Here is a 27,025-nt window from a genome sequence, read left to right as displayed (position 1 = left end):
GTTTAACCATTATTTCGAATATAATTACACTAAGCCCTCTCTCGGCTAATCCTTAAGTCTGTCAAGGCCCTAATGCCCTAGACACTCTTATGACTTAAGCTGAGAGACGGCTTAACGGAATTATAACCAAAATAATGATTTAACTAAATTCCCATCGGTTTCCGACTAACTAAGCCGTTTCTCGGCTTAAGCCGATAGCCGGACTAGTCAGAAACTGATTAATCTTATTATTAGGGGAGGGTGGGGCACTTTCACCCCTAAGTTGCAAAATGGACCTTGAGACCATTTTGTAAAAATATGATAAACAGAAATAAAATTTTATATATTCTATGAGTTACAGTTGTGTTTAGGATTAATAAAAATAATAACAATAATCCTTTAATTTCATTGGTCTATTGTGGAGAAAATGATTTCATTTGAATGGCAGAATGTGTGAAAGTACCCCATTGCGGGGCAATTTCAAGATAAATATGAGGCCATTTTTGAGAAAGATAAAATGTGTTTATATGAAACTTGCGATACCAGAATTGATTCAAATTGCTATTTTAAAGTCTTCTAGAAATTTAAAACAAAAAAAATATAATCGAGCAAGAACTTTATAACAGAATTTTAACTCTAATTGATCATACAGAGAAAATAAGATATCGCCATAAATTTCCAATCCTATTTTTCATTAATTGAGCAATTTTCTTAGAATTTTTATACGAAAGAAATGTCTTTTGTAGTTCTAATCTAATTCTGAACACAAATGGATCAATATATCGCCTTAGAACATGTCCTTTTTAGTATAACAGTTTTATAATAGTATTTTAAAATCTTGAATTGTCATAATACTACAAAAAATGTATAACATCTTGCTGAAAACATTCTAAAAAATATTATAACAATTAACTTTAACGTTTTTAAACACTTAAAATCACTGATAGATTGTTTTTATTTATTTATTTTTTTGCTAATGAGTTTTTAGGAAATCTACTTCCCAAAATTTCGAACTTTATCGACAAAAACAGCTACAAAAAACGTTTTCAGTGATCGCTTTAAGTTAATTTTGATTAAAAAGAGTAAATTATTGGACACAGGAAACTTCTTCGTGTGCTTGCATGAAACTGCCCCTTACGCACTTTCGGAACTCAAATTAAAATTGTCGGAACCGTGTTAGAATTCAATCAACGCTAAATGCCTTATAATAATCATAAAACCACTAGTAAATTAATACAATTATGTTACTTCGAAAGATAAATGCAACGGTTCAGAAATTTTTTGTAAATAAGACTCTGTAAAAAGTTTCATTTTATTGCAGTTTTAGAAAATCAATTACAGAACTCAAACGAGAAGCGTCACGAAATTAATTATTTTTATGAACATGGGTTTCAGTTATCACTTCGGTAACATGAAGGTTTTATTTCATTCCTTTCAAAGAGATAAGAAGAATGTGCAAAAATTAAAACTGCCCCGTCGTTAAACTGCCCCACCCTCCCCTACTTTTGATTATAATGACGTTAAGCCGTCTCTCGGCTTAAGTCATAAGTGTGTCTATGGCATAACGATCCTAGCCATCATATGATCCTAGCCGTATGATTTTTTCATCAAAAATATCTAAGCTCTTTAATTAATCAGGCTAATATACTTTTTTATAGTTTGTAATCAAAAAGAAGAATCGAATTTTAATCCATTCTATCTAAATAATCCGAAAAATTATTATTCCCTGTGTTGGGGAAGGGTTTTAGACTTCACGCACACTCTGGCTTCGAAAATTTCATATTTTTCCTACACTGAGAAAAAAAGAGGGTGCGATTAACTTTTTTTCTTCATAACTTTAACACTTTTTAGGTGTAAAAATATATCAACATTTTTTAATGTTCATTTTACACCTTTTTAAAGGTAAAAATAACATGAAAAAGGGTAACTTTAAGCCCTAATACACCAAAAAAGCATAATATTTACACCGATTTTGCAATATTTTACAAAATGGCCAAAAGTACTTACTCCACTCTATTTGCCCCAGCATTTTCGGAAATGGTCACAAAATTATCTTTTAGAAAATGGTTAGATGAATGCGTTCCCTTGCAAAATACAGGAAAATTACTTTCACAAAGTTGTAGAGGGGTAAATGTCCTATAAAACTGCGCTAATTAAAAATTTCTGATACATTCGGGTATCTTTTAAAAAGATAAAATATCCATATTGTGACTTTTTGCCCCAGTCTCTTCTACAGAATTTTGGACGAATCTTGCAGATCCGTTTTATAAATTATAACTTAAATTTCCTTTCTCGTGAGTGCTATAAAATTATTTTTGTGGTACAACAAAAAGAAATCAATAATAAAATATCTAACTCATGAGTTGGAAGCTACGCCTTAAAAAAAATATTTCGCATTAAGCAATGGTTCTGTAAAATCCATAAAATTCGTGAGGTTGAAGTTGAGCGTTCTATAAAGTTTTCTTTTCATTCCGATACCTTCTTTATCTGGTTTTTATTCCTTAAAAATCACAAATTCGACGGATTGTATTATTAGGGGCACTGAGAGAAATCTGAAAAAGTTAAAATAACATTCCGGAAATGTTTATTTTACCTTGCAGTATTGATCCGAAAACGGTGTAAATATTACTCTTTTTAGGTGTATTAGGGGTTAAAATTACGCTTTTTCATGTTAATTTTACCCTTAAAAAGGTGTAAAATTGACATTAAAAAATGTTGATATATTTTTACACCTAAAAAGTGTTAAAGTTATGAGGACAAAAAGTTAATCGCAGCCCCGTTTTTTTCTCAGTGTGGTTTTTTAGACGCCCTATGACTAATTGTCAAAAAATCTGAAAAAGTAGAAAAGTTACTTAATGCGCATTATTTTTAATTAAGGGCTCATTGGGAGGTGTTGGAGGCGGTGGACCTCCAGGTGGTATCCGAGGACCTCATCCACCAGCTGGCAGGCCAGCTCCGGCCATTCCAAATCGACCCGGTGGTGCACCACCCCTGCCACAGGGACGACCAAGCGGCCAGGCGCTTCCTGCTCCACTAATTCCATCGTAAGTACCAATTGTTTGTCTGATCTTTCCTTCAATGTGCATGCTTTTTCGCATCTACTAACAAACTATGCTTCAATTGAGCAATAAGATATGATTCCCCGCTTATCCTTGATGATACCAGAAACACAGGATAAATTTGAATTATTTATGAATTTTCAGGAGGCGTTAAATAATATTAAAAAAAAATAAAAGTAAAGAAAATTATAATATACTTAATGAAAATCATAAAAAAAACAAAAATATTCGCACCGCATTTTGTTGTAGGAAAAGAAAGAGAGAGATATATTCATGATGAAAGCAAACGTAAAAAGAAATTATAGAATTAACTTTAAAAAGAAACAATCCTTCGCTTTCTTTAGTCTGTAGTTAAAAATGACTAAAGTCAATATAATTTGCTTAAAACAGAATAAATTTAAAATTATTTCTTATCTTCATTCAATCACCTAATATTAATTAATTGTTGATTATGAGAAAAAGAGATAAATTTAAAAATTAAATAAAAAAAAATGGAGCAAAGGAGCATATAAATAATCTTAGTATTATATCAAGTTGCAAAAAAAGAAGAAACAAAAATTATTAGATGTATACAAAAAAAGAGAAAAATCCAATAGCAATTAATCCTGAGGAATGCTTAAAAGAAGCTAAATTTAAAAAAAAAATCGATTGGTGTCTAAAGGTTGAGATGGAAGTCTTTCAAAAAAAAATCTTAATGTAATAATTGTGTGTTTAAAAGCTATTTTACTAAATTATACTCAAAGAAAAAATATCTATATTAAATTATAGTCAAATATATTCCATGAGAAAAATATACATATGCTATTTTTTACAATTTTTACACGACAATGAAAACAACAAATGCCTTTGCGGTTATTTAAAAAAAAATCAAACAAATATTTTAATTTCTTTTAATTTGTTTAAATATTTTTTTTAAGTTTCCTTTCATTTTGGGTCGTCAGAGGAATATTAAGAGTTTTGTGGAATCAATGTACACCAAATTTTTTAAAATAATCACGTGTGTAGCACCTTTAACTTGCTGCCTCTATCTTCCTTCTTGTGTTCTAATCGCTCTAACAAACAGCTTGTATTTAACAACAAACCACTTCGTCTTCTCGCTTTTAATACACTTTATTTTGTAAAATGAAGACAAAATGCTAAAAAAAAAATTGAATCAAATAATTTAAGTGAAAATGCATTTCGAAGATTTGAAATATTTCCTAATGTATCATTTTAATCGAATAAGTGATACTCCGAGTTATTTGAGGTTATGCTGTCAAAACTTGTTTCGTTTGCAACTAAAGCGCCCCTAGCGTCAGCCTGATGAACTTATCATATTGTATTACTTTTGGACAAACCTGTCATTTATCCATGAATCATCAAAATCGGTCAATTTAATAATAACATCGTCCTTTTCCATGAAATTACGAACTTGAATATAAATTAAAAACCCTTCAAAAATTCCCAAATTTATTCAAATTGACCAACAAGTAAAAATTCTTCAATTATTTCCAACAAAACGCGAAAAAGGTTCATTTTCAAAATGAATAACTATTAATTTCAGTGTAATATCTGTATATTTTCATTTTTTAGGCCAAATGACTATGTTTACATGCGATTGACTGAGATTCGATTAAACCGAAATTGCTCACAAAGTGTAGAGACATTAATATCAAACCGTCCCAAAAATTATGATTTCAGTTTTTTTATGTTGCAAGAGTTGCTTAGCATTATTTTTCCATTGACCTGCGCCATTTACAGATGTCAAAAATTTGTTGCCTCGTGTATGTTCGGGAAACCCGATGGAAAAAGATTACTTTTTAAAATTTTTCTTTTCGCAAATTGGTTGCCTGTAATCTGTAGATCTTATTTATGTTTTTCAAAAAAATTAATTCGTTTTAATTCGTATGAAAAATTATTATTTTCCAATTGTTGTTCATTTTTCATGCGCCAAAAGTTTGTTGCCTCATTTGAAAAGGTTACTCAAAATAGTCAAATACGTGCAACCAAGAAGAAAGTCCTAGAAAGTTTAGAAGTCCCAAGATTATATAAAATTTCCAGACCGAAGAAAAACACGCGAAATGGCTTTGTGCATAAATTTGCAAGAGATTTCCTTCGAATAAGTTGCAGGAACGCCATGAAGTATGCAAATATTTCCGCGCCTGGAGCCCACTCCAATCAATTGGAAGCAGGTCTAAGTTCTTATTACCTATTACACTACTTCCAATATCCGGATGAGAGATTGTGAAAATGACATTATGTAAAAGGTAAAATTTTTAAAATATGTCGAGTGTTTAACAGTCGTTATCCGGATAATCCGATAATCCGCAGTAAAAAGAAAATACTACGATTATCGTGTATAATGGGAGTAACAACGATCATTGTTGCAATAATTCCAACGTTTATCGTAGTTAAGAGTACATTTTTCAGACGAATGTTAAACTTTACAACGATTATCATTTGAAATTAGTTGACACAGTTAAAATTAGTCGAATTAAAAAAAGTGCGATAAATACAACATTAAATAAAAGGAGAAGAAGAATTCAATGGATAATCGTGATTTTTTCCGAAAAGATTTAATTTCAAGTTATAATCCTTGAAAAATGAACTCTACTTCTTCTGATAATCGTTGTAAATATTACTATGATAATCATGTTACTCCCATTACATACGATTATTGTTTTAATTTTTTCGTGTTTACTATACGAGATAGCATTTGAATTTAAACCAATCCCACCCGTTTTTATGCATCCTGGGAAACGATTTTTCAATTTTACTCCTACAAGAGATCTCGTAGAGTCATTCAATTGTCGTGTGCATCAACCGTTGTCGTATCTGTATTTTTCCTACTTTCTGATTTTAAATATTTTTGAATTTAGTACATTTGATCTCATTTAGCCAAGTTTCAATTTATGAATTTATACTCTTGTCATTTTATTAAATTAAATAAAAAAAAAGAGATAAAAAACCAAAAATGCTATAAAATTAGTATGCACTGGTCGATTGAAAAGTTATAATACCATCGTTTTGGATTGAATTTTTTAATTGAAACTTAGTTAAATAGATCATATTGAATAAACTCAAAAACAATTATAGGGAGAGTTGGGTCTACATTGAAAACGCTACCTTTTCGCATATTTCTAAAGGAAGCTGGACCTAGCCATAATTTAATTTAGATTCACAATAATTGTTTTGTCCATCTAAATTTCATTATGTTAAAACCCAGCTTCCATTGGAAGTATGCGAAAAATAACGTTTTCAATGTAGTCCCACCTCCCCTAATAATAACACACGTTGATGAACACGACAATTTGATGACTTTTCGAGATGGTTTTTTTGAAAAAAAAATAATAATAAAATGAGAAATTGTATTCGAGGGGATTCATATAAAAAACCTGATTAATTTAAATAATAAAACGAATTTAATTAAATCAAGTCTCTGCACGTAAACGTAGTCGATGAAAAAGTTTATTTCTTTTGATTTTTCTGGCCTGTATAAATAATGAATAAAATAAATTTAAGCAAATAATCACTGAGAGAAATCCGAAATAGTTAAAATAACATTCCGGAAATGTTAATTTTACGCTGCATTATTGATCCGAAATCGGTGTAAATATTATGCTTTGTAGGTGTATTATGGATCAAAGTTACCCTTTTTCATGTTAATTTTACACTTAAAAAGGTGTAAAATTAACATAAAAAAATGTTGATATATTTTTAAACCTAAAAAGTGTTAAAGTTACGAGGAAAAAAGTTAATCTAACCCTCTTTTTTTCTCCATGATATTATACACTGAAAAAAAGAGGGTGCGATTAACTTTTTTTCCTCATAATTTTAACACTTTTTAGATGTAAAAATATATCAACATTTTTTAATGTTAATTTTACACCTTTTTAAGGGTAAAATTAGCATGAAAAAGGGTAACTTTAACCCCCAATACACATAAAAAGGGTAATATTTACACCGATTTAGGATCAATACTGCAGGATAAAATTAACATTTCCGGAATTTTATTTTAACTTTTTCGGATTTCTTTCAGTCAGTGTATATAAAATAAATTCCAAAGGCAAAATTGTTTCTTTTTGACGACCAATCCTGTGATCGTTTGATTATTTTAATTGATAATTTTATTAATTTCTTTCCAATTAACGCAAAGGCTCTTAACATTTCCCACAATAACATTCAATAAAAAATGTGAAAAACAAGAAGAAAAATCTCCCCACCAAGAAAAGGAATTCCATTAATTAATTGTGACTGTGAGATATGCACATTAAATGCAAAACTCTTTCAAACTTATTAAGTTTTCTCGGATGTTTGAGGATTGCAATTAATAATAAAACTAACAAAATTGTGTGGTTGAGGAAAGAGATGATTAGAAAATGTACAAAAATGAAAAATAAGCAACAGAGAGATTTATATTTTTATTGTTTATAGACGCGATTTTTTCTGTATAGTTTTTACCATTAATTTTTATTGGAAATTATTTCCAATGTAGTCGACCTGGTGGTGGTGGCCAGAGTGGAGGACCTCAAATTCCTGCCCATATGCGTCAGCAGGTGAATCAGGCCGTTGGTCAGGCAGTCACAAATGCGGCCATCAATGAACTCTCCAGCGTCTTTTCCAGCAAATTCAAGTAAAAATTAAAAAAAAAAGATTAAAACATTCTTTCAACGCCTGGAAATTAATATGTGAAAGAAGTAAAATACACACCACATAAAACACTCATACACATCTTAGTACATTAAAAAAAATAATTAAGATAGAAGGGAATTTATTTTTCAATTGAAAAGATTTTTTTTATTTAAAAAAAAAAGAGGAAAAAACGATTTTTGTATTATTGAGCGATTGGAAGGTTTAGTTCGGTTTTTTTTGATTAGAACGGAAACATAACAAAATTTCAAGAACACAAAATAAAACATAAAACACTAACATAAGAAGATCACCAACGGTTTTTCCTTATGCCAAATGAGGAGAAATAATAATTTTTAATTAAAAAAAAAGTATAAACGTTCCATATAATTAAAACTATAAAGAAAAAATTAGACTTGTTATAGAAAAAAAAGGTAATTTTTGCAATATTTCATAATTGTATGAATTATTTTGAGCGTCTCGTTTACTTGTTTAATGCATTAAGCTGGAAAATACAATATAGAATTTAATAATTTGTTAGAGGAATGTCGCTTAGTTTTGTTTTTCAATCTATTCTTTCAATTTAATACCAAAGTTATAACTGAGATTCTTTTTTGAAATTCCTTTTCATTTTCTATTTCTCATTATTTTTTTTTAAATATATTTCTTTACTAATTTTTAAATAATATTCCAATGGCTTATTAAAGTGAATGGAAGAATATCCTTGCAAAATTTCATGTTCTAATTTGCACAAGAAAAAAAAGTCAATGTCAAACTAGTTGAAAAGAGTTGCTAAAAAAAAGTATTTTCCGAGTTCTTTCAAAAAAGTAGTTTACTCATGAGTGCAAAAATCTCATGGTAATAATTGAGTGTTAGTGTCCTAAAATAGGGAAAAAAGAAAATGAAAAAAAACATAAATTATTGAAGGATAATTAGTAAATTTAAGTTATAAATATCGGAATTAAAAAAAAAAAAACCATTCAATTTTCAATGAAATTATTGGTGTCTATTGAAATGAAAAGAAAACAAAATGAAAAGAATTCTTGTTCCATTGCCCATGCACAAAGAAAAAAAAAATTAAGAGAGACAAAATGCTAAATTATTGTCCCTTCATATCAACCAGACAAATATGCAATTTTAGTGACATATTTGTTGTAAATAACATTGAGAGGAAACTTTAATTTAGGTCATAAATGATCCCTGTTGTATACTTACGTTTTCTTTTCCACCCTTGGTCAGTAGATTTTAAATTGAAAGAACATCAACGAAGTTCTCTGAGTTCTTTATAACTTTCTGTTTTATCGTTTTTAGGAGAATTCTTGTAAAAAAAAATACATTCAAGCAGTAATACTATATCTATGCATTACAAAAGAAAAACTATAAATTACTAAAATAGCGTAAAAGTTGAAAAATGCATTGGTAAGAAATGGATTTGATGAAAATTCAAAAGAAAAAAAATTAACAGAAAGCACTGTATTGTATAAAGTTGGGAAAAAGGCGAATGATAATGGAGAGTGAGAGCGTAAAACTCATGGAAAATACCCCCTCAAAAAAAAAGAGTACATATAATTAAATTAAATTAATTATATTTCTGCTTACAGAAAACAAAAAAAAGATATATAAGAAAAAACATATATAAACTTTGTTGCTGATAAATGAAAAATGAAAAAAACATGTAAGAGACCTTGTTAGTAGAAAAATAAATAATAAAGATAGAAAACAGATGACTTATATTGCTCCTTTGAGAATAATCTTTGGACTTTGGATTGGGAATTGGGGTAAAAATCCAATTCAAATCAGTTTCGAAACAGTAAGTACTTTGCTAATAAACTTAATTCTCTTACAGTGCCCGCTTTGTAATCCGGATGATTGGGAGACAAAATGACAGATGTCCATTTCGTAATCCGGATGGATTTTTTGAATTTGGTCAACGTCTCGAAAATATAATACAAGGTTTTCTTGTAGAATTAGAATAAAAGTTTTAAAAAGGATTAAAAAGACATAATTAGAGAATTCTATGCTATTATACTTCATTTATTAAACAAAAACATCACAGGATAATTCATTTTCATTGCTGAACACTCATGCAAACATAACCTCAAAAGTATTTTAAATGTAACCGACGAGAACTCGTCCGGATTACGGCGATCCGGATTAGAAAGCGGGCACTGTATTTCAATAAGAAAGGTTAATTTCAAAACTTCAAGGTTATTTTAAACCTAACCTCATAATTTCAATAACCCTTTAAGGACGAGAAGCTTTCCACTGTTTCCACTGAGCGAAATTCAACGAAATCAAGTTTCCCTCGATATTTTAGCCTAAATAAGAGATTTACGGTTAAAAAGAAATTTTCCCATCCCTAGGAGTCCTGGAAAACTATGGGTCATATATGACCCAATCGTCCTTAAAGGTAAAAAAGGACAAAATTTTTCAGACGACTAGTTTACTCGTTTTCTCTGTTATTTTTGAAAAATAAATAACTTGAATATATTTGTAATAATAAGAAAAATATTTAGAGTACGAGTAAAAATAAAACGATCAAAAATTTATTTTAAAAAATCTCATTCAATTTTTGGTCTCAAAGACTCTTGAAGACTTGTACACAAAAACAATAATTTTTATGAAAAAATGTATTATTGTCTGTTTACCTCATTTTTAATTTTTATGATATTCATCGAAAGAAATTTCGCATACTGGTAAGGTAGCACAGAGATAAATGTCGCATGCCTCACAAATACAATTGGTCTTCTGATAGTACCATGTGCACCTCAGTTTTCTTCGAAACACGTTTGATGGTAATGTGTAGGTGCAATGTTGCTTGTCTCTGGGAATTTCAGACGTACAGTTGCACATTGCTGTGGATCCGGGAGTTCTTCCGGAGATGATGTGTTCTCGATGAAGACTTCAAAGTTCACTTCATCCACGTCTTGTTCCAAATATATTATGTCGCTTTCGTTCAGGGCAAGATTGTCGGCATCATCGCTATCTTCCAGGCATAATATGTGGATTATTTCGGGTTCATTGATCATCAAATTTTTTTTTCCATTTTTGAAGTCATCTACAAGAGTAAAAAGTTATGAATTTACAACATATACGCAGAAGTATCTTATAAATTATCAAAATATTACCTTCTTCAGTCAGTATTGCACTGGAAAATCTCAGCTAATTGATAAATCACACAATATTATACGAATAATTAACTATTTTGCGAACACATACACAAAAACATGAAACAGTCTAACCTCAAATGTTCGAAAATCCACTAGAGACAAATTCGGTGTTTTTTACCTTCAGGGACGATTGGGTCATATATGACCCATGAAAATTATGAAGCTTTCTTGAAAATACCAATAAACTATAATTTTTACTTTGTTGAGAAATATTATGTATAGTTATTATAGTTTCTAGTCATAAGAGGTTTTTGCTTAAAAAAAAATTAGAAATATTAAAAATATTAAAATTCAAGCACCAACGTGAAAATTTGAAAATTCGGTATTTTTGAGCTTAAATATTTTTTATATAGCAAATAGCTGGAGATTATCAAAAAATATCCTAGATTCCTACATCTTTCTACTTTGTGATTTGGTAAAAACATTAGAAAGAAATAACTTCAGGTAGTCAGGAAAAATTATTTTCTCTATGGGTCACGGGTGATCCAGTCGTCCTTAAAGGGTTAATCTCAAACATCTCAAATGATGAAAAATTTCAATTAACTGCCATTACAAAGAGGGATGAGAAAGCGTCGCAGCTTTGCGGAATGCTCGAACTTACGATGTAAAACTCTCTGTAAATTATCTTGTTTTCGAGAAGAAAGAAGAACTCAAAGAATATGGTCTGGAGTGGTTGAAGAGGGTGGGAAAAAAGGAGGAAGAATTTCCCTATACAATTAGGGAAAGTACTCTCCCTTCGAACGTTCATGCCTTCGAATAATGTGAATTTTCTTTAAGTTTTCCTAAGAGCCTTAAACATTTCTATTAAATATTAGTTAGCATTATTATCAATGATAATTAGGATAAAGTGGTACAATTTGGACAGGGCTTTTTTCTTGATAAATTTAGTACTTCATTTTTCTTTGTATATTTTTAATGCTTTGCTTGTCGATCCTTCGCCAATTATTCTGAAGCAAAATTTACCTCAAAATTGAGAGCTATTGATACGATGCAAAAACGTAATTTTACTTCAGATTTTCTCGTGATTCATAATAGTCTTCATAGCGCTACTTCAAGGACTAACTTTACTATTTCTTTAGTTGACTTTAGAACAGGTTTCTTCTGCTATTAAACTTTTTTTTCAATTTATGTCTGACAATTTAAAAGTTAGTTCATCAATCCCGTGACTTTAGTGTAACATTTAAACTGCTCCTATATGGATTGACTTAACTTCATTTAACTTAGACTCTAATTAATTAAAAATATGTGCACGAGATTCACAAGCGTAATACACAAAAATTAAAAGCACTTAAAGCAAAAGCAACGTAATTAAGCTTTAAATATTTATTAAGATTCATTAAAAAAAATTTGTGATGCATTCGCTGCAATAATTGCTTCTGGGTAAATTAAAACCCAAGATTATAATAAAAGTACGGATGATTATAGTATTTATAAATTAAATAGCTATCTTAATTATCCTGCAAGTTTGCTTTATAAAACTACTGCAAAATTTGTTGTAAAGTTTATTTGCTAAATAAAGATTATAAATCATAAATTATTACAAAGATTATTTCTGATATTGTTTTATGGATAACTTTGGATGAATCATGAATCAGAAGATGAAAGTTAAAAATTTTTGTACATTAAATTTAGACGAATTATCATGCACGTTCCCCCGTACCACATAAATTTAGGAACATTAATTTCAGTTGTAAAATTTTTCCACCAATGTCGGCACTAAATTCTAAACATTAAAAACTGTAGAAATGTTAATTAAATTTAAAATCTCCCTTCTAGTTTTTTTGTTAACACTACAAACACTATTCCCCCTGTACAAAAACTTAATTTCCTGCTAAGTATTTTAGTATAAAAGGTTGAATTTGCTCTGACAATTCACACATTTCATCTTCAAAGTTTCATTAGGTAACAGCTTGATCTTTACCTAAAATATTTATTAAAAATCCATCCTAAATACGCAAAAATGAAGAACTTTGCTATTGCTGTGTTTTGCCTCTCAGCCTTGATGATGTTCACTTCGGTAAGTGCGGAATTAAAGGATAAATTGCATAGTGTTCTTATTTTCAAATCCTTTTTATAGGTACAAGGATTGGTGTCTAACGCTATCAAGGATTATGGAATTCCTTGTGCTAAAGAGAGTGGTATTACTGGAGATGATTTAGCCAAAATCCAAGCTGGAAATTTCGCAGACTTACCCCAGCAATATGGATGCTTTTCTGATTGCATCTCCAAGAAGGTCGGCCTAGTCACAGATGCCGATACCTTCGATAGCGACGCTTTCAAGTCAAAACTGGCTGAATTTGTAGTTGAGAGTCGTATCCAGGAATTCTTTGATGGCTGCAATGGCGAACTTGGTGAAGGTAGTTGCAAAGTTACTGGATCATTCTACCATTGCATTGCAAACATTGTTTTGGGTGCTGTTATTGGTTAAACAAATTGTTAAAAATATTATGTTCTGATTCTTCCTGAGGCCTAGCACTTTTGAATTAGTTACTTGTTAGAAATATAAAAAAAAAATTATATTCAGGCAATAAAATTAAGTTTGAATGCTTAATTAAAACTTTGTGTATTTTATTTTTAAGACAAGAAGACAACAAAGCTTTGAGGAAATCATCTTCTAGATAGAATCTAGATAGACCCCTTATTAAAAAAAAAGAAACGAGTGTGTAGCCAATTAAGTAAAAGAAGAGCATCAAATTGGAGGAGTATCCAGAAAAAGTTTTTAAATGCAAAGGACAAAAGTTTTCTCAAAAAACTGCAAGAAATCTAATTTTACTAAATTGATGCTAATTGAAAATTTAATAAAACCCTTTATATTACAAGGACCTTTAGGAAAAAATCCACTTAGGAACTATTATTCGAGGATATTCTAAGAAGAATGATAAGTAAAACTTTGTGGAGTTTTTGAGCAAATTTTGAACAAAATTTTGTTTAGTTTAGTTTAAATGAAGTTTAGTAAAAACCATTGCAGAATTCGAGATTATATATAACCTCTATAACATCTTAAAATAAGGTATTATTTCCGCGTTTTCAATTTAATTATTCAATCTTCTTAGGGAGAGGTGGGGCTATTTTGAGCTATGGGACTACATTGTTATATGATTTTTCGTATATTTCTAAATGAAGCTGATCTTTAAAATTATTTTATTTAGGTCCAGAATTATTTTGTCTATCCAAATATGATCAAGTTAAAACTTAGTTTCCTGCGAAAAATCGTATAACAACGTAACTCACAGATCAAAGTAGCTCTCACCTCCCCCTGTATTTGGACCTGATTATTTTATTTGGTCAAGAAGTTATTCTATAAACACGGGTTACGTACGATCTCACGGTAAAAAATTTCGGCACGTATTTGTTCCAAAAATTAGCTCGTCCACGGACACCATAATTTTTGGCATAACCTTGTTCATTTTATGAGACTCAAAAAGATACCCTATATTAGTAATGATTTTGTTCCAAATTGTAGCTCGTCCACGGACGCCATAATTTTTGGAACAAATTTGTACCTTCTAGGAGGAACAAAAAGATACCCAATATTAGTAACGAATTTGTTCCAACAAATAGCTCGTCTAGTATAAAAGCGTATCCCTCCTCTCACACTCAGTCACCCGTCACCGAAGTGAAGAAGACGCCAAATCTGTGGCAATTTTCGTACTACATGGTTTCACTTTTTAATTCGAGATTCCATTCCCCTCTTGCTGCCAGCACACGCATATGATTTCGTCATGCACGCGTCTGTATAAAACACTCTTAAGTTGATTCTTATTTGATGTTCCTTATGAACTTTCGCCACCTAAATCCATCTCGACTGAAGTATAGGCCTTAACTGTAAGACGAAATCACTTACACGGGTTTGTTCCCGACAATGGGAACAAAAAGATTCCCCATATGAGTAACGATTTCGTTCCAAAAATTACCTCGTCCACGGATACCGAAAATTTTTGGAACAATATATGTTACAGATGTAGGAATAATATTGTTATAAAAAATAAGTACCAATTTGTTCCTGACAGTTTGAACAAAACAGCCGAGTGCAACAAATTCTCTTCCAAATTTGTATAAAACGAAATCAACTCAAATTTGTAGACATTCCGCCGTATCAAAACGGTTCCAAAAATACAGTAGACTCTCTCTCAATCGGGAATATGGGGCAAAATGTCATCCGGTTTAGCGATAGAATTGAGCATCAAAGCCTTTGTAAATTCCACAAAAAGCGCTCAATTGTAAAGAATCACGATAAAATAGGAAGAACTATAGCGAATTTGAGCGAATTAGCTTCATAATTAAACGTGAAAAGTGTCAACAAAATTTGTCGCCCGATTGAAAAAGAGCCGATTGAGTGAGAGTCTACTGTAAGTCTAAAAAAATTGTTACTATATTTCGTAACAAAACTGTAAAGAAAACATTTTGGAACAAACAAATATCTTCTCTAGGTACAAATTCATTCCAAAAAAATTGTTCCAAAGAAAACTTCTTCCAATATTTTGGTCAGTGTCCAAAAAGTTTGACCGTGTAAGGTGTAGTTCCGTTTAAAAATAGGACAAAAAACCCATTTTTAAAGCTGCCCCAAATCAAAGGAGCTCCACTTCCCCCTATATTGAAAACACTATTTTTCGCATATTTCTGAAGGAAACATGGTCAATTTCAATTTCAATTTTGAAGTTTATTTGCCTAGCAGAATTTAATTAAGATCCACATTGATTTTGTTTTATGTTAAATACATTGCGGTAAAGCCCGACTTTTTTCAGAAGTATGAGAAAAATAACGTTTTCAACATAGCCCCAGTTTCAATATAGCCCCATTTTCCCCTATTATTTTTACAGATTTTGTATCTATAAAAATCCGTTGGCTTACCGACAATTTAAAAAATGGCGCCAAACTCACAAATGGACCAACGCAGACATTTCCAAGGAAGTCGTAAGAAATTCCCAAGAAAACTTGGTTAGAGGGACACGGCGAATTTTACGGCGAAAACATTTCAGCTGACAACCTCTGACAGTTCCCTTTTTCGCTGAAGCCACATAGAAACATGGCCCCGTCTGTAAGTTTTTCCGAAAATAATACCAAATATCTCTGGAATCGTGATAAATGGCTGCAATATTCTACGAAAATATTAATCTCCCGTGTCTATTTTGTGAAAATTCGAAGGGGTTTAGTGGTGAAATACGCAGATGATTGAGATTTTGTATGATTAAGTGGGAGTGTTTTTGGGGTTTTGTGTACCTTTCTCTTCCTGTAAATATGTTGTGTTTTTCCACACTTTTCTCAGGAAAAGCTTTGAAAAATTAATATCTGGTGCTCTTTTGTAGCAGAATCAATCTAAAAGTATAGAGTTTTGTGGGGTTTTTCGTGGAATTTTGCAGTTAAATTGGATAAACATAACCTTATTTTGTGAAAGTAGTTGTGCTAAACGTGCTTCATTTCAGGCGAAACCCAAACCCGAAGCCAAGAAGGCTGACAAGAGTGGAGCCACAAAGGCACCTGAGAAGCCTAAAAAGGCCGATAAGCCAGCTCCGACAAAGGTTGAGAAGAAAGTGACAGAAGAGAAGAAGACGAAAGATGCCAAGGCAAAGGTAGCCACAGCAGCCAAAGTTGAGAAGGTGACCAAACCTCAGGGAGCTGCTAAGGCTGGTGCTGAGCCTGTAAAGGCAGCAGCCACTAAGAAAGCTGCTCCGGCTAAGGATCAACCAGCTAAGGCACCTGCCAAGGGAGAGGCCAAGGCTAAAGCAGCTGAGCCCAAGGTAGCAACCAAGAAGGCAGCTACGACAGCTGCAGCTGCCCCTCCGGCCAAGAAACCAGCTACCCAGCCAGCCAAGAAGGACGAAAAGAAACCTGAGGCAACAGCCAAGAAAACCGAGGCTCCGGCCAAGAAGGCTGATGCTCCAAAAGCTGCTGCTGCGCCGGCAAAGAAGGCAGAGGCCAAGCCGAAGACTCCAGCGGCTGAGAAGCCCAAAACGGAGAAGGGAGCTGCAGGTAAGCCCGCTGCCAAGGCGGTGAAGCCCAAGAAGGAAAAGAAGGGTGTTCTGTCGGCTGTAGCTGCGGCATCCGGAAAGTCCGGCAAAGTGACCAAGAAGCAACTTCTCCGTGGGAAGGGCATCAAGAAGAAGAAGGTCCAGCTTCGCTATGGCATCGACTGCACAAACATTGTTGAGGACAGCATCATGGATGTTGCTGACTTTGTAAGTTGAACAATCTCATTTATATTTTTTTTTATTAAAAAAAAAACAAGTGTATAATCCTCCAGTGAAAGAATAGATTTTCTATTTACGTATTTAACGTTCAACGAATTTAGAAAAATGTAATTAGAAATTTGATTAATCTCCAACAGTATTTAAAAATTTATTTAAAATAATTTTATATAATTGCGAATCATGTGTTAAGTAATAACTTTAAAAAGAATATCCGGCATCCTTGAGGTGGTTTTCCCCACAAAATTTTTCTTGTTCTTCCCGCTCATAATTGGTCTCAACTAAAGAAATGTTTAAATCAGGTTTTCACTGACCGAAAATCAAAAATAAAAATAAAATCGATAAACAAAATCAATAAAACTCCTAAACTTCAATTCTTTGGAAAAGCTAATGCCCTAGAGACACTTAGGACTTAAGCCGAGAGACGGCTTAACAAAATTTTAATCAAAATAATGATTAGATTACATTTCCATCAATTCCTGAGCAATCCGTCTCTCGGCTTAAGTCGTAAATGTGTTTAGTGGCGTCTACATATTAGTAGATTTTTTTTTAAAAAAATGTCTAAAGAAAATTTCCCCTTTCCTTGTAGGCAGAAACGTCAGAATTTTTTAAAAAAGGCATTTTTTAAAAAAAAATTCCAGTGTGGACGCCATAAGGCATAACAAAGGCAGGTTTGGCATTTTTTTCTTACCTCAGGACGACTGGAACCAGGACGATAAGGCCCATGAAAATGTAATGCATAGGGTAAAATTAGGTAATTTAGAACCATTTACAATTTGAGACATTTGAGATTTTCTCACTGTTTTAGAGATTCAAAAGGAAAAAAAATCTGTTCCTTTTCTTCTTAATCGTCTTTTTTTCTTTTTTGCGGTCTTTGTTTTCTCTTACCTCATCTGAAACAGTGAGAAAATTTCAAGTGTCCCAAATTGTAGATGGTTCCAAATTACCTCATTTTACCCTAGTTACCTTAGTGCCCTTACTTACCTAGAAAAGCCCTTAGTGCCAAAAGGTTTTTCCTTAAAAAATATAAATATTAAAAATAATAAAATGCATCAATGTCGTAATTTGTAAATTACTCGCTTTTGAACCTAATAGATTCTAGATTCCTACAATGTCCTTCCTACTTTGCGATTACGTACAAATTTTAGAAAAAAAACTAAACTTATTTAGAAAAAAAAGCATTTTCTCTATGGGATACTGCAGTATAACCATGGTTATCCAATTATCCTTAAAAGGCAAATTGATGAATGATCCATTAATCCCCAAACGATTGACAGCATTTTTTTACGAATCAAAATCTTCGATTCGGCAAGAGATTATTAAATTTTCTCGCTTTACCGCTTTTTAAAATATTCTATAATCTTGAAAATGTTGACATGGTCCTGAAGTACAGTGGTGGAAGTAAGTAATTCCACCCACTAATCCTTAAAGAAACTCAACAAAAAAAGAAATGTCGAAAAAACTCATACGTAGACCATAACGTCCTTTCATGCCAACATAAAAAATCGAAATTTTGAGTTTTTTATTCTAAGTTGTAGAAGCAATAAAACCCGCCATAAGCAACAAAGGCTCTGCTTTGGCAAAATTCCCATTCTTTTCGAGACAATAGTCTCCTTCCCAGGACCAGAACCTCTGAGGGTGGTGAAGAAGACTGTCAAGCGAGTATCTTATAGGACTATTAGTAACGAATAGGCATGCAAGTAGAGAAAGGGAGAACTCTCTCTCTTCTTGGCGGACCGTCGTGCAGTGCAGACGTGTTTAGGGATAGCTCCTCGCGTACAGTCTGGGGCCCACCCCAGTTAATTGTTCACAAGCCGGTCCATTCCCCATTTAAATAAAGTATTAATCCGCATTGCCCCCACAAAGTATTTTTAGAAATATAATAGAATTTTGGTTTTTAGAGTGGAAATAAGTATAATTCCACTCAATAAATTGAGCGCTAGGGTATTTATTTTTGACCAAATTTAGGTTAATATCTTTTATTAATTTTAAATAATTAATTTATTTTTATTAATTTCTGAGACAAAAGCATCAGGACATAACCAAACTAAACAGAAAGCATCATTTTACAATCAAATTTCGGTGGAATTTACGTGAAATAGTTTTTTGCGTGATCTTTTAGTGCTTACTGGTCTACTAGAGATCAAATTGATTCATAAACAACAAAAGCATTTCATAATCAAAAATTGATAAAGAAAATGATCATTTTAGAATTTTATGGCATGAGTTACAAGTATATGGACAAAAAAAATGTAAACACGAGAAAGATAAGTCACTTACGGGTATTTAACCGATTCATTATACTGATTTCAAGGCCAGATAAACTTTGATTTTCGAAAATTCAAAATGGCGATTTTTTAGGTCATAAGCATGTTTGGATGAAATTTTCGCCTGTATCACCTCCAAAACATATCCAAAAATAAATCGTAGGACCCGCTTTTTGAGAAAAACCAAAAAAACCTGGTTTTGGAGGGGATTTAGGAGTGGTTGGGGGGGAAATTAAAAAAAACACGTCTAGAGATATCGTTTTTTTTATTGGGGGCACCGAAGACCGGAACGTGATATCTCTTACCGTTTAAGCTATAGGACGGTGACAATTAAAAAAAATCGATTAATAACTGCTCTTCCTTTGAATTCGAGCAGTAAAATACCATTTCTACGTATTTTACACCACGTTTCGTCTTGTGGAATAAGTTGTGATCAGGTAAACATAAAATCCTTCGTTCAATGACTATATTCATCAGCTAACAGGAAATATTTGGTTTTTGGATTGCAGGTGAATCAATTTTAAAAAATCTTATCCAATGAAAAGTTTTTTTTTTTAATATTTCATAAAATCAGGTCTGAGTTACTAAAATTTTTAAATGCAAAGTTTAGAATATATAGTTTAAATGTTGTACTTTTATATAACTCAGAGCTTGTATTACATAAATTATTTTTAATTTTGAAAAAAATAGAGAAAATGTTATGTTTTTTTTATAATCAACTTGACCTACGTAACCCCTTAAGATTTAAATATACAGTAGGGGGAGGTGGGGCTACTTTGAGCTGTGGGGCTACATTGTTATACGATTTTTTCGCATATTTCTAATGGAAACTGGACTTAAACCTTATGTGATTTGAACAGACAAAATAATTGTGGATCTAAATAAAATAATTGTAAGAACCAGCTTCATTTAGAAATAGGCGAAAAAGTCGTATAACAATCTAGCCCCACAGCTCAAAGTAGCCCCACTTCCCCCTATGACCTCGATAGAGTCAACCTCCAATAGAGTAAACAGATATTTTTTTAATCTATGGACTCCAATAGTGCTAAACTGAACATTTTAGACAATGTTTTGATTTATTTATGAATCGGTTCAAATCGGTTGGTAACCGGTAAACGATATGCCAAAGTGATAGGACGCTTTGCCACCTCACCTCTTTGTTAGAATTTTCAGTGCTGGAACTGACGAGTAGTCTGACTAGATCTTCTGACTGATGGAATAGTAAGGAGCTAAGGTCATATCGTCAGTTAAATCAGCATTTATCGTAACTTCATTTTTGCGATTTTGAGATATATACATATTTGGAATCAGCGTAATTTTGTTTATTAAACGCACTTGTGAAAAAGAAACTTTTATAAGCCCAATAAAAATTATTTTAAACAAAAATTATCGTAAGTGCCCTTAATTAAGAAAAAATTATCAGAATTTGTCGTAACTTCCATTTTTGGGGAAGTTACGACAAATTTCCATACAAAATTTTCAATAATCAGCATTTGCCGTAACTTCTTTTGCTTACTTGCGTGGCTTGTAATTTGCAGCAAAATTTCAATATTTCTCAATAAAACGTTTACAAACTCTTCCAAATATCGAAATATTTTAATTCAATATTTGCGAGAAAAAAGTGAGAAAAAATCCCTACCCATCTGTCATTAATTCAAAACAAAACAAGCGACGTGGCGCACAAAATTTATTCAATAAAACTTATTAAATAAAAGCTTTTAGTGACAGGGATAACAGTATTATTGACTAATTTAGTCAAATAAAGGCGCTTATTAACACTAGAATAATTTAAATTGATAAAATGCATTTTAGAAATTTGTCGTAACTTCCAAGATTTCCATACATTGGAAGTTACGGCTTTATAAACGATGGAAGTTACGATAAAATATTATTGTGTTTTTTCTAACATATTTCTCAATATTGCAGCTTTTAAATAATTTTATGATGATTTTCTCGAGTTATCGTACAGTTTATTAGTGCCACTTTTATTATTTTCACTCAAAAGTATCGCATTCGGGGCTCATTTTGAGGAAAAATAATATTGAACTGAAAATTTCGTCTCCTGAAAAGTTGTCAAAAGGAAGTTACGACAAATGCTGATTTGATTGACGATATTTCAAGATGAAGAAGTTCTAAAATACTATTATTCTTTAAGAGAAATTGTGTTTTTTTTTTTATTATTTAATTCGAGAAGCTGAATATTAATGCATGAGATTAGGCCGTGAATTTAAATGTATCATTAATTTGACCGTCATTGTATAATTTTTTGAAGTTTTATGAGGTTAATAGAATGTAAAAAAAAATCCCTCAACTCAATTCTATCATTTTTATGTCTGAGGAAACGAGGACAGAAATCCTTAAAATGTTGCGGGAGTGTCTTTGAACTGACTGAACGGTTCCAATAAAATTGTAATTGCTATCTCACCGATATTACGTACCTATTAAACCTCCATCAGGTAAGACCGTCTCAAGACGGTCTTCACAAAAATCACATTTACTATGCGATTGGAAAGCTTTTATTTATTTAAAAGTGCTATAGCGTCCTTAGTAATAATCTTACTAATATGTTTTAAAAATTTGAACTCAGTTTGACTCTTCGTTTTGTTGCTATCCTTAGTTTTGTGTGACAGGTCAGAGAAAAAGCAACAAAAAATATTTGTGCAAAAAAAACCTATTTCCAATTTTAAGAAAAATATCAACTTAAAGTTATCTGACAAAAATTAATTTTTTTTTACTGAAAGATATGTCGTTCTACTTTGTGTATTTTATTTAAAAAAAAAATTGAAAAAAGTAAAAATGTGAATTTTACAAAAAAATTTATATTTTCTCACTTAGCGCATAAACTAAAAGAGATAATGAAGAATGGATGGTTTTTTCGACTTTCTTGGATCATAATTATCATAGAAAACATTTTCTTACAACTTTTTTTCGCATATTAAAGAAAATACTGTTAGAGGGTTAACTTGTACATCACGGTCTTTCAGCACGTACAACACACCACCCGAGACACTATTGAATTTTAGAAAAAAAAAGAATTTCTCTTTGTAGGTCCTCTGAGATAGTTTCTTTTTAATTGCAGGAGCGGTATTTGTTGGAGCGCTTCAAGGTGAATGGAAAAGTTAACAACTTGGGCACGAATGTGACGATGGAGCGACAGAAGATGAAGGTGTTTGTCAACTCCGATGTTCACTTTTCCAAGAGGTACCTCAAATACCTCACGAAAAAATACTTGAAGAAGAACAGCCTTAGGGACTGGATCCGCGTGGTGTCCAATGAGAAGGAGTCCTATGAGCTGCGCTACTTCCGGATTAGCTCAAATGATGATGATGAGGAGGACAATGAGTGAACCTAGCAACAGCATCTCCCTTTTCATCTCCCCAAAATATGTCGCGATTGTTAATAAAGCTATTGACTTGTGTGACAAAATCAAAAAGACTTTTTCTTTATCTATTCATTGAATTTTATTTATTCTCTCGCACTTTTTTTTTGTTTTAAAATTATAAGGAAACAATTTGACCATTTTTTTTGAGCAACTTTGACCGATTTTCTTGAGGTTTTTGAAGTTTACATGAGTATTTTTTGTTTTTGATTTTGAAATAATTTTGATTTAAAACCGATTTGATGTTTCGCATTTCTCTTTCAATTTTTTTACATTTTCTCAATACCTTTTCTAAATAATTGTGTTCAGTAACAAAGCCATTTTTCACATTCCTTTTTTTCTCTTTAATTATTTCTAATTTGACCATCACATTGGGTAATTAATCTCATTCTCTTTCTCTTAATTAAATTATGAGTATGAATTTATTAAACTACAACCTATAGCGCTTGGCACTTTTTTCGTTCATCTCCTTGTTCATAATTTCTTGTATTTCATTTTTTTCTCTTTTAGTAAATTTGGTTTTTTTAAGTACAATTGTTATGCGTTTCTCTATAGTATATATCTTTTGTTTCTTCTTTTAAATCTTGGGTTATTATCAACTTTACTTAAAAGCTATTTTGAGAATTCTTTTTCTCATTTTCTTCCTTCTTTTCAAAATGTAACTAATTTGACCTATTAAAAATTTACAAATTCTTTATTAAATTATAAATAAGACTACACTTTGGGGATCTTAAAGCAATTCTTTACGTCTTACCTTGCCTTTTTTTCAGCGAGTTTTCACGGAAATTCAATCAAAATGACCATTTCTGATTGAATTTTCTTCCAGCGAAAAGTCAGTGAAAAAAGCTTTTCTTGCTACAAAATTTTCCCATTTTGAAAAATTACTTTTGCGCAGCTACAGAAATTGATTACAGAGAAATGTAATCAATGGATGTAACCAAATTTGGCTAAGAGAAAAATTGACCAGATTTTTCTCCGAGCATTTCAATGCTAAAGAATTGCTACAATTGGCAACGATTTTTTCTCTTTTTCGTTATTTTTTTTTAATTTAGTTCTTACTTTCTGTCTTCTAATGAAGCATCATTGCTAGAATTTTTACACATTTTTCACCATTTTCGTTCTTTTTTTTTTCTTTAGAGTTTAAATATATTTGAGCAGTCTTTATAATTGTGTGTATATATTAAGTATTTTTCTTTTATTTTCATACTCTCTCCATTATTTGTAAGCTTTATATATTTATTTCTTTTGACGAAAGAGAGAAAATAATATTGTGTGTTAAATGGGCGCTTATTTTCTCAAAAAGTTTATCTAAGAATATTGGCGATTTTTGTTTTTACTCGAGGAAAAATTATTTTATGATGAATATCCCAAAAAATAAAACATCAGAAAAGGATTTAAGTCAATTTAATATTACATAAATAAATTTGTATGTGTTCTGATTGTGCTGGAATTTCACGAAGAAATTTAATTTTATCCAACATTTTTTTAATTTTTTTTGTTGTTTAATAAAAAACAAAATTAAACTTCAAATGTAGCGAATAAAATTATTTTCTATGTTCTAAATAAGAAATTAAAACATGTGTTTGGTTCTCATGTAGAGGGAAGTGGGGCACCTTTGAATTGGGGCAGCTTTGAAATTGAGCTTTTTTCAACTATTTTTAAATGAAACTGGATCTTATTATGATATAATTTAGCTCAACAAACCAATTGCGAAGCTAATTACATCATGTTAAGCCTCAATGCCATTTGAAAATATGAGAAAAAAGCCCAATTTCAAAGGTGCCCCACTTCCCCCTATCTCCGTTTTAGCAATATTTTATAAAACATTTTGTTATTAGACATTCCCAAAGCGAAATTGCAAATCTTTGTATTTTTGGTACGCCAGCGCCATAATTAAATACAAAATTGTAATATGAACGGTAAAAAATGTCAGACCGATTTTGGGATATATATAGAAATGGCTGCTATCTTAGTCAGTAAAAAAATAAATTAGATCGATATAAGACTAAATTCGATTAGCACTCAATTTTACGATTTTCAAAGATAAAAAGAGAAGAAAAAAGGTTTATACCACTCCATGAGCTGAAATCAGTATGACAGATATTAAATTAGGGTAAGTGCTAAATTCCGGCCAGCTTGCAATTTCGGCCACCTTTTTTGTTCCTCGAATTTCCATGGACTTTTAGATTTTACCTAGAGATTATACAATGCAAAAGAATAACAAAAAATGTAGCTTCAACAAACGAGATGATGTGAAAAAGACATTGGAAGCATTCCCGAAGGACAAGGAACTATGAGAATGAAGGTGGCCGAAATAGGGCACCAAAGCTATGCCTGTATTTTTATTCATTTTAAAATGTTTTAAGAATGATTTTAGAGTAAATAAAGACGGTAAACTCTTTATAAGGTTCCAAGAAACACTCTTTAAGAAGAAAGAATAATAAAAGTCAATTTGAATTTAAAATATTACATTTCAAACTTGAGACTTTGACGCTTGCATGCAACTATGCCGAAATTTGGCACACTTACGGCGTTATCACACTTGCACATTAAAATTTTAATGTGATTCACATTAATTGTCGCTGGTGATATATTTAATATTTGGGGTTTTTCTATTTATTGATAAAGAAGTGGACTTGGCCTGCAAAAATAATTTTAAATTTACCTAAAGCACAAATATTTTTCACATTAAAAAATTAAAGAGAAAATCGCATTAATTTTTCGCATTAATGCTATAAATCAATTTATATCAAATTTTGCGGGCAAAGTCTACCTTTTTATCAACAAATAGATTAAATTTTGAATATAAAATGATTCAAACACACAAATTACACATTTGGACTCTCACCAGCGACAATTAATGTGAATCATATTAAAATTTTAATGTTCAAGTGTGATAACCGTGATAACAGAGTTACCCTAAACCCATTTTTTGAAAAATGTAGTTTTGTTATTGATCAAATTTAATTTCTTATGCTTCTTGATTATACCTTTCAATTTTGGAATATTTCATGAAGTCAAAATTCATATCATTTTCTTTGTGATACGTACTATATATCGTCGCTTGCATCGACCGTTGTCGTATCTGTATTTCTTTTATGTCAGAATTTCATGCAAGAGGCAACATGGGATTATTGCTCTTATTGCTTCTGCCAAATGCAGACACAAAAAAATTGCAGATATGACAAAGGTCGATGCAACCGACGACATGTCTCTATCACTCTATTGCACTTAACCGTAAATCACGTTTTCATCAAGTTAAATTCAATTTAGATTTAAGCGCGAAGGAATGAAATAGGAACATGCAAAAAGTTTAAGAAAGAAAGTTATGCAAATTCTGATTTCATGAAATTTTCCCAATCTAAAAGGTATGCCAGATATATTAGAAATTAAAATAACCTCAGATAATTTTATGGTATCTATCTTAAAAGGTAAAACAGGAAATTATCGATGAACAGCTTAATTAATAAAAAAAAATAACGAGAAGATGTAAACAACCCTCTTCAGATTTAAGGTTTAGAGCAGAATCACATTGACAGTAAAATGTTCGCCGTAGCCTCACCGTATTTCGTTAAATTACGCATTTTCATTGCAATTCTTACGCAAATTCTCGATTTTCGTATTACCTTATCTCATACTCGGTGGCACTAGGTGAAAATAATATAAAAAAAACTTAAGAAATAAAACGAAAATGCGATAAACGGTGAGAAAAACAAACTTTACGAATAAGTTCTCTTAGTTTTTTTTGCTCACCGTTTATCGAATTTTCGTTTTATTTCTCCAATTTTCTTATATTATTTTCACCTAGTGCCACCGAGTATGAGATAAGGTAATACGGTAATCGAGAATTTGCGGAAGAATTGCAATGAAAAGACATAAATTAACGAAATACGGTGAGCATTTTATTGTCAATGTGATTCTGCCCTTATGGTGTAACTTTTATAATTTCATAAAACGAATGTTTCTCTTAAAAAGAAACATAGAATAGTTGAATAAGGCAAAATACATTTCCATATAGCTCCTCAGATTCAGTAGCTCTGCTTGATAATCATCTTTGGAACGCGTTTAATTTTTTTTAGTGCAAAATCCATTATGAACCTTGATTGGACAAGCATAAGAAAAGGTGTACACACGGAATAAAACATTTCATAAAATTGTTCGTAAAAGTTTGTACTGTCTCACAAACATTGTTCGTAACATGATAATTTGGCGAATCTTTTACAAATATTTGTTCGTTTGTCTGGAAAAATCAACAAACAAATGACAAAATTTTACGAATACTTTTCGGCGTGTTTACGAACATTTACGACCAAATCTTTCTTGAAATTTTACGAAGTTTTTAGTGGGTTAAACAATTTACAAGCATTTCGTAAATCTT

General features: G+C 31.3%; 3 protein-coding genes across 7 annotated transcripts in view; all 3 read left to right on the top strand.

The window, feature by feature from the left end:
* LOC129802729 (dynamin) overlaps positions 1 to 9,023 on the top strand; it is a 29,584-nt gene extending 20,561 nt beyond the window's left edge. For 2 of the 5 annotated variants that reach the window (XM_055848769.1, XM_055848768.1), the window contains 2 exons: positions 2,857 to 3,023; positions 7,513 to 9,023. In XM_055848769.1, the coding sequence (XP_055704744.1) occupies positions 2,857 to 3,023; positions 7,513 to 7,654 (309 nt within the window). In that variant the 3' untranslated portion in view covers positions 7,655 to 9,023. Of the gene's footprint in view, positions 1 to 2,856; positions 3,028 to 3,182 lie in introns of those variants that run through there. The other 3 variants (XM_055848770.1, XM_055848771.1, XM_055848772.1) reach the window with 2 other exon arrangements.
* A 3,666-nt stretch (positions 9,024 to 12,689) lies between these two features.
* LOC129802731 (general odorant-binding protein 56d-like) lies at positions 12,690 to 13,373 on the top strand. The gene is made up of 2 exons (XM_055848773.1): positions 12,690 to 12,833; positions 12,894 to 13,373. Exons 1-2 carry the CDS (start codon positions 12,777 to 12,779, stop codon positions 13,242 to 13,244), a joined length of 408 nt encoding a protein of 135 aa, XP_055704748.1. The 5' UTR covers positions 12,690 to 12,776; the 3' UTR covers positions 13,245 to 13,373.
* Positions 13,374 to 15,777: 2,404 nt separating this feature from the next.
* LOC129802728 (60S ribosomal protein L22) lies at positions 15,778 to 22,701 on the top strand. Its single transcript, XM_055848767.1, has 3 exons — positions 15,778 to 15,854; positions 16,240 to 16,992; positions 22,348 to 22,701. Exons 1-3 carry the CDS (start codon positions 15,843 to 15,845, stop codon positions 22,612 to 22,614), a joined length of 1,032 nt encoding a protein of 343 aa, XP_055704742.1. The 5' UTR covers positions 15,778 to 15,842; the 3' UTR covers positions 22,615 to 22,701.
* Positions 22,702 to 27,025: the final 4,324 nt, after the last annotated feature.

Source organism: Phlebotomus papatasi, chromosome 2 (genome assembly GCF_024763615.1).
Source record: "Phlebotomus papatasi isolate M1 chromosome 2, Ppap_2.1, whole genome shotgun sequence".
In the NCBI taxonomy this organism is placed as follows: domain Eukaryota; kingdom Metazoa; phylum Arthropoda; class Insecta; order Diptera; family Psychodidae; genus Phlebotomus; species Phlebotomus papatasi.
The sequence above is the reverse complement of the archived record's forward strand: the minus strand, read 5'-3'. Positions and strand labels throughout refer to the sequence as shown.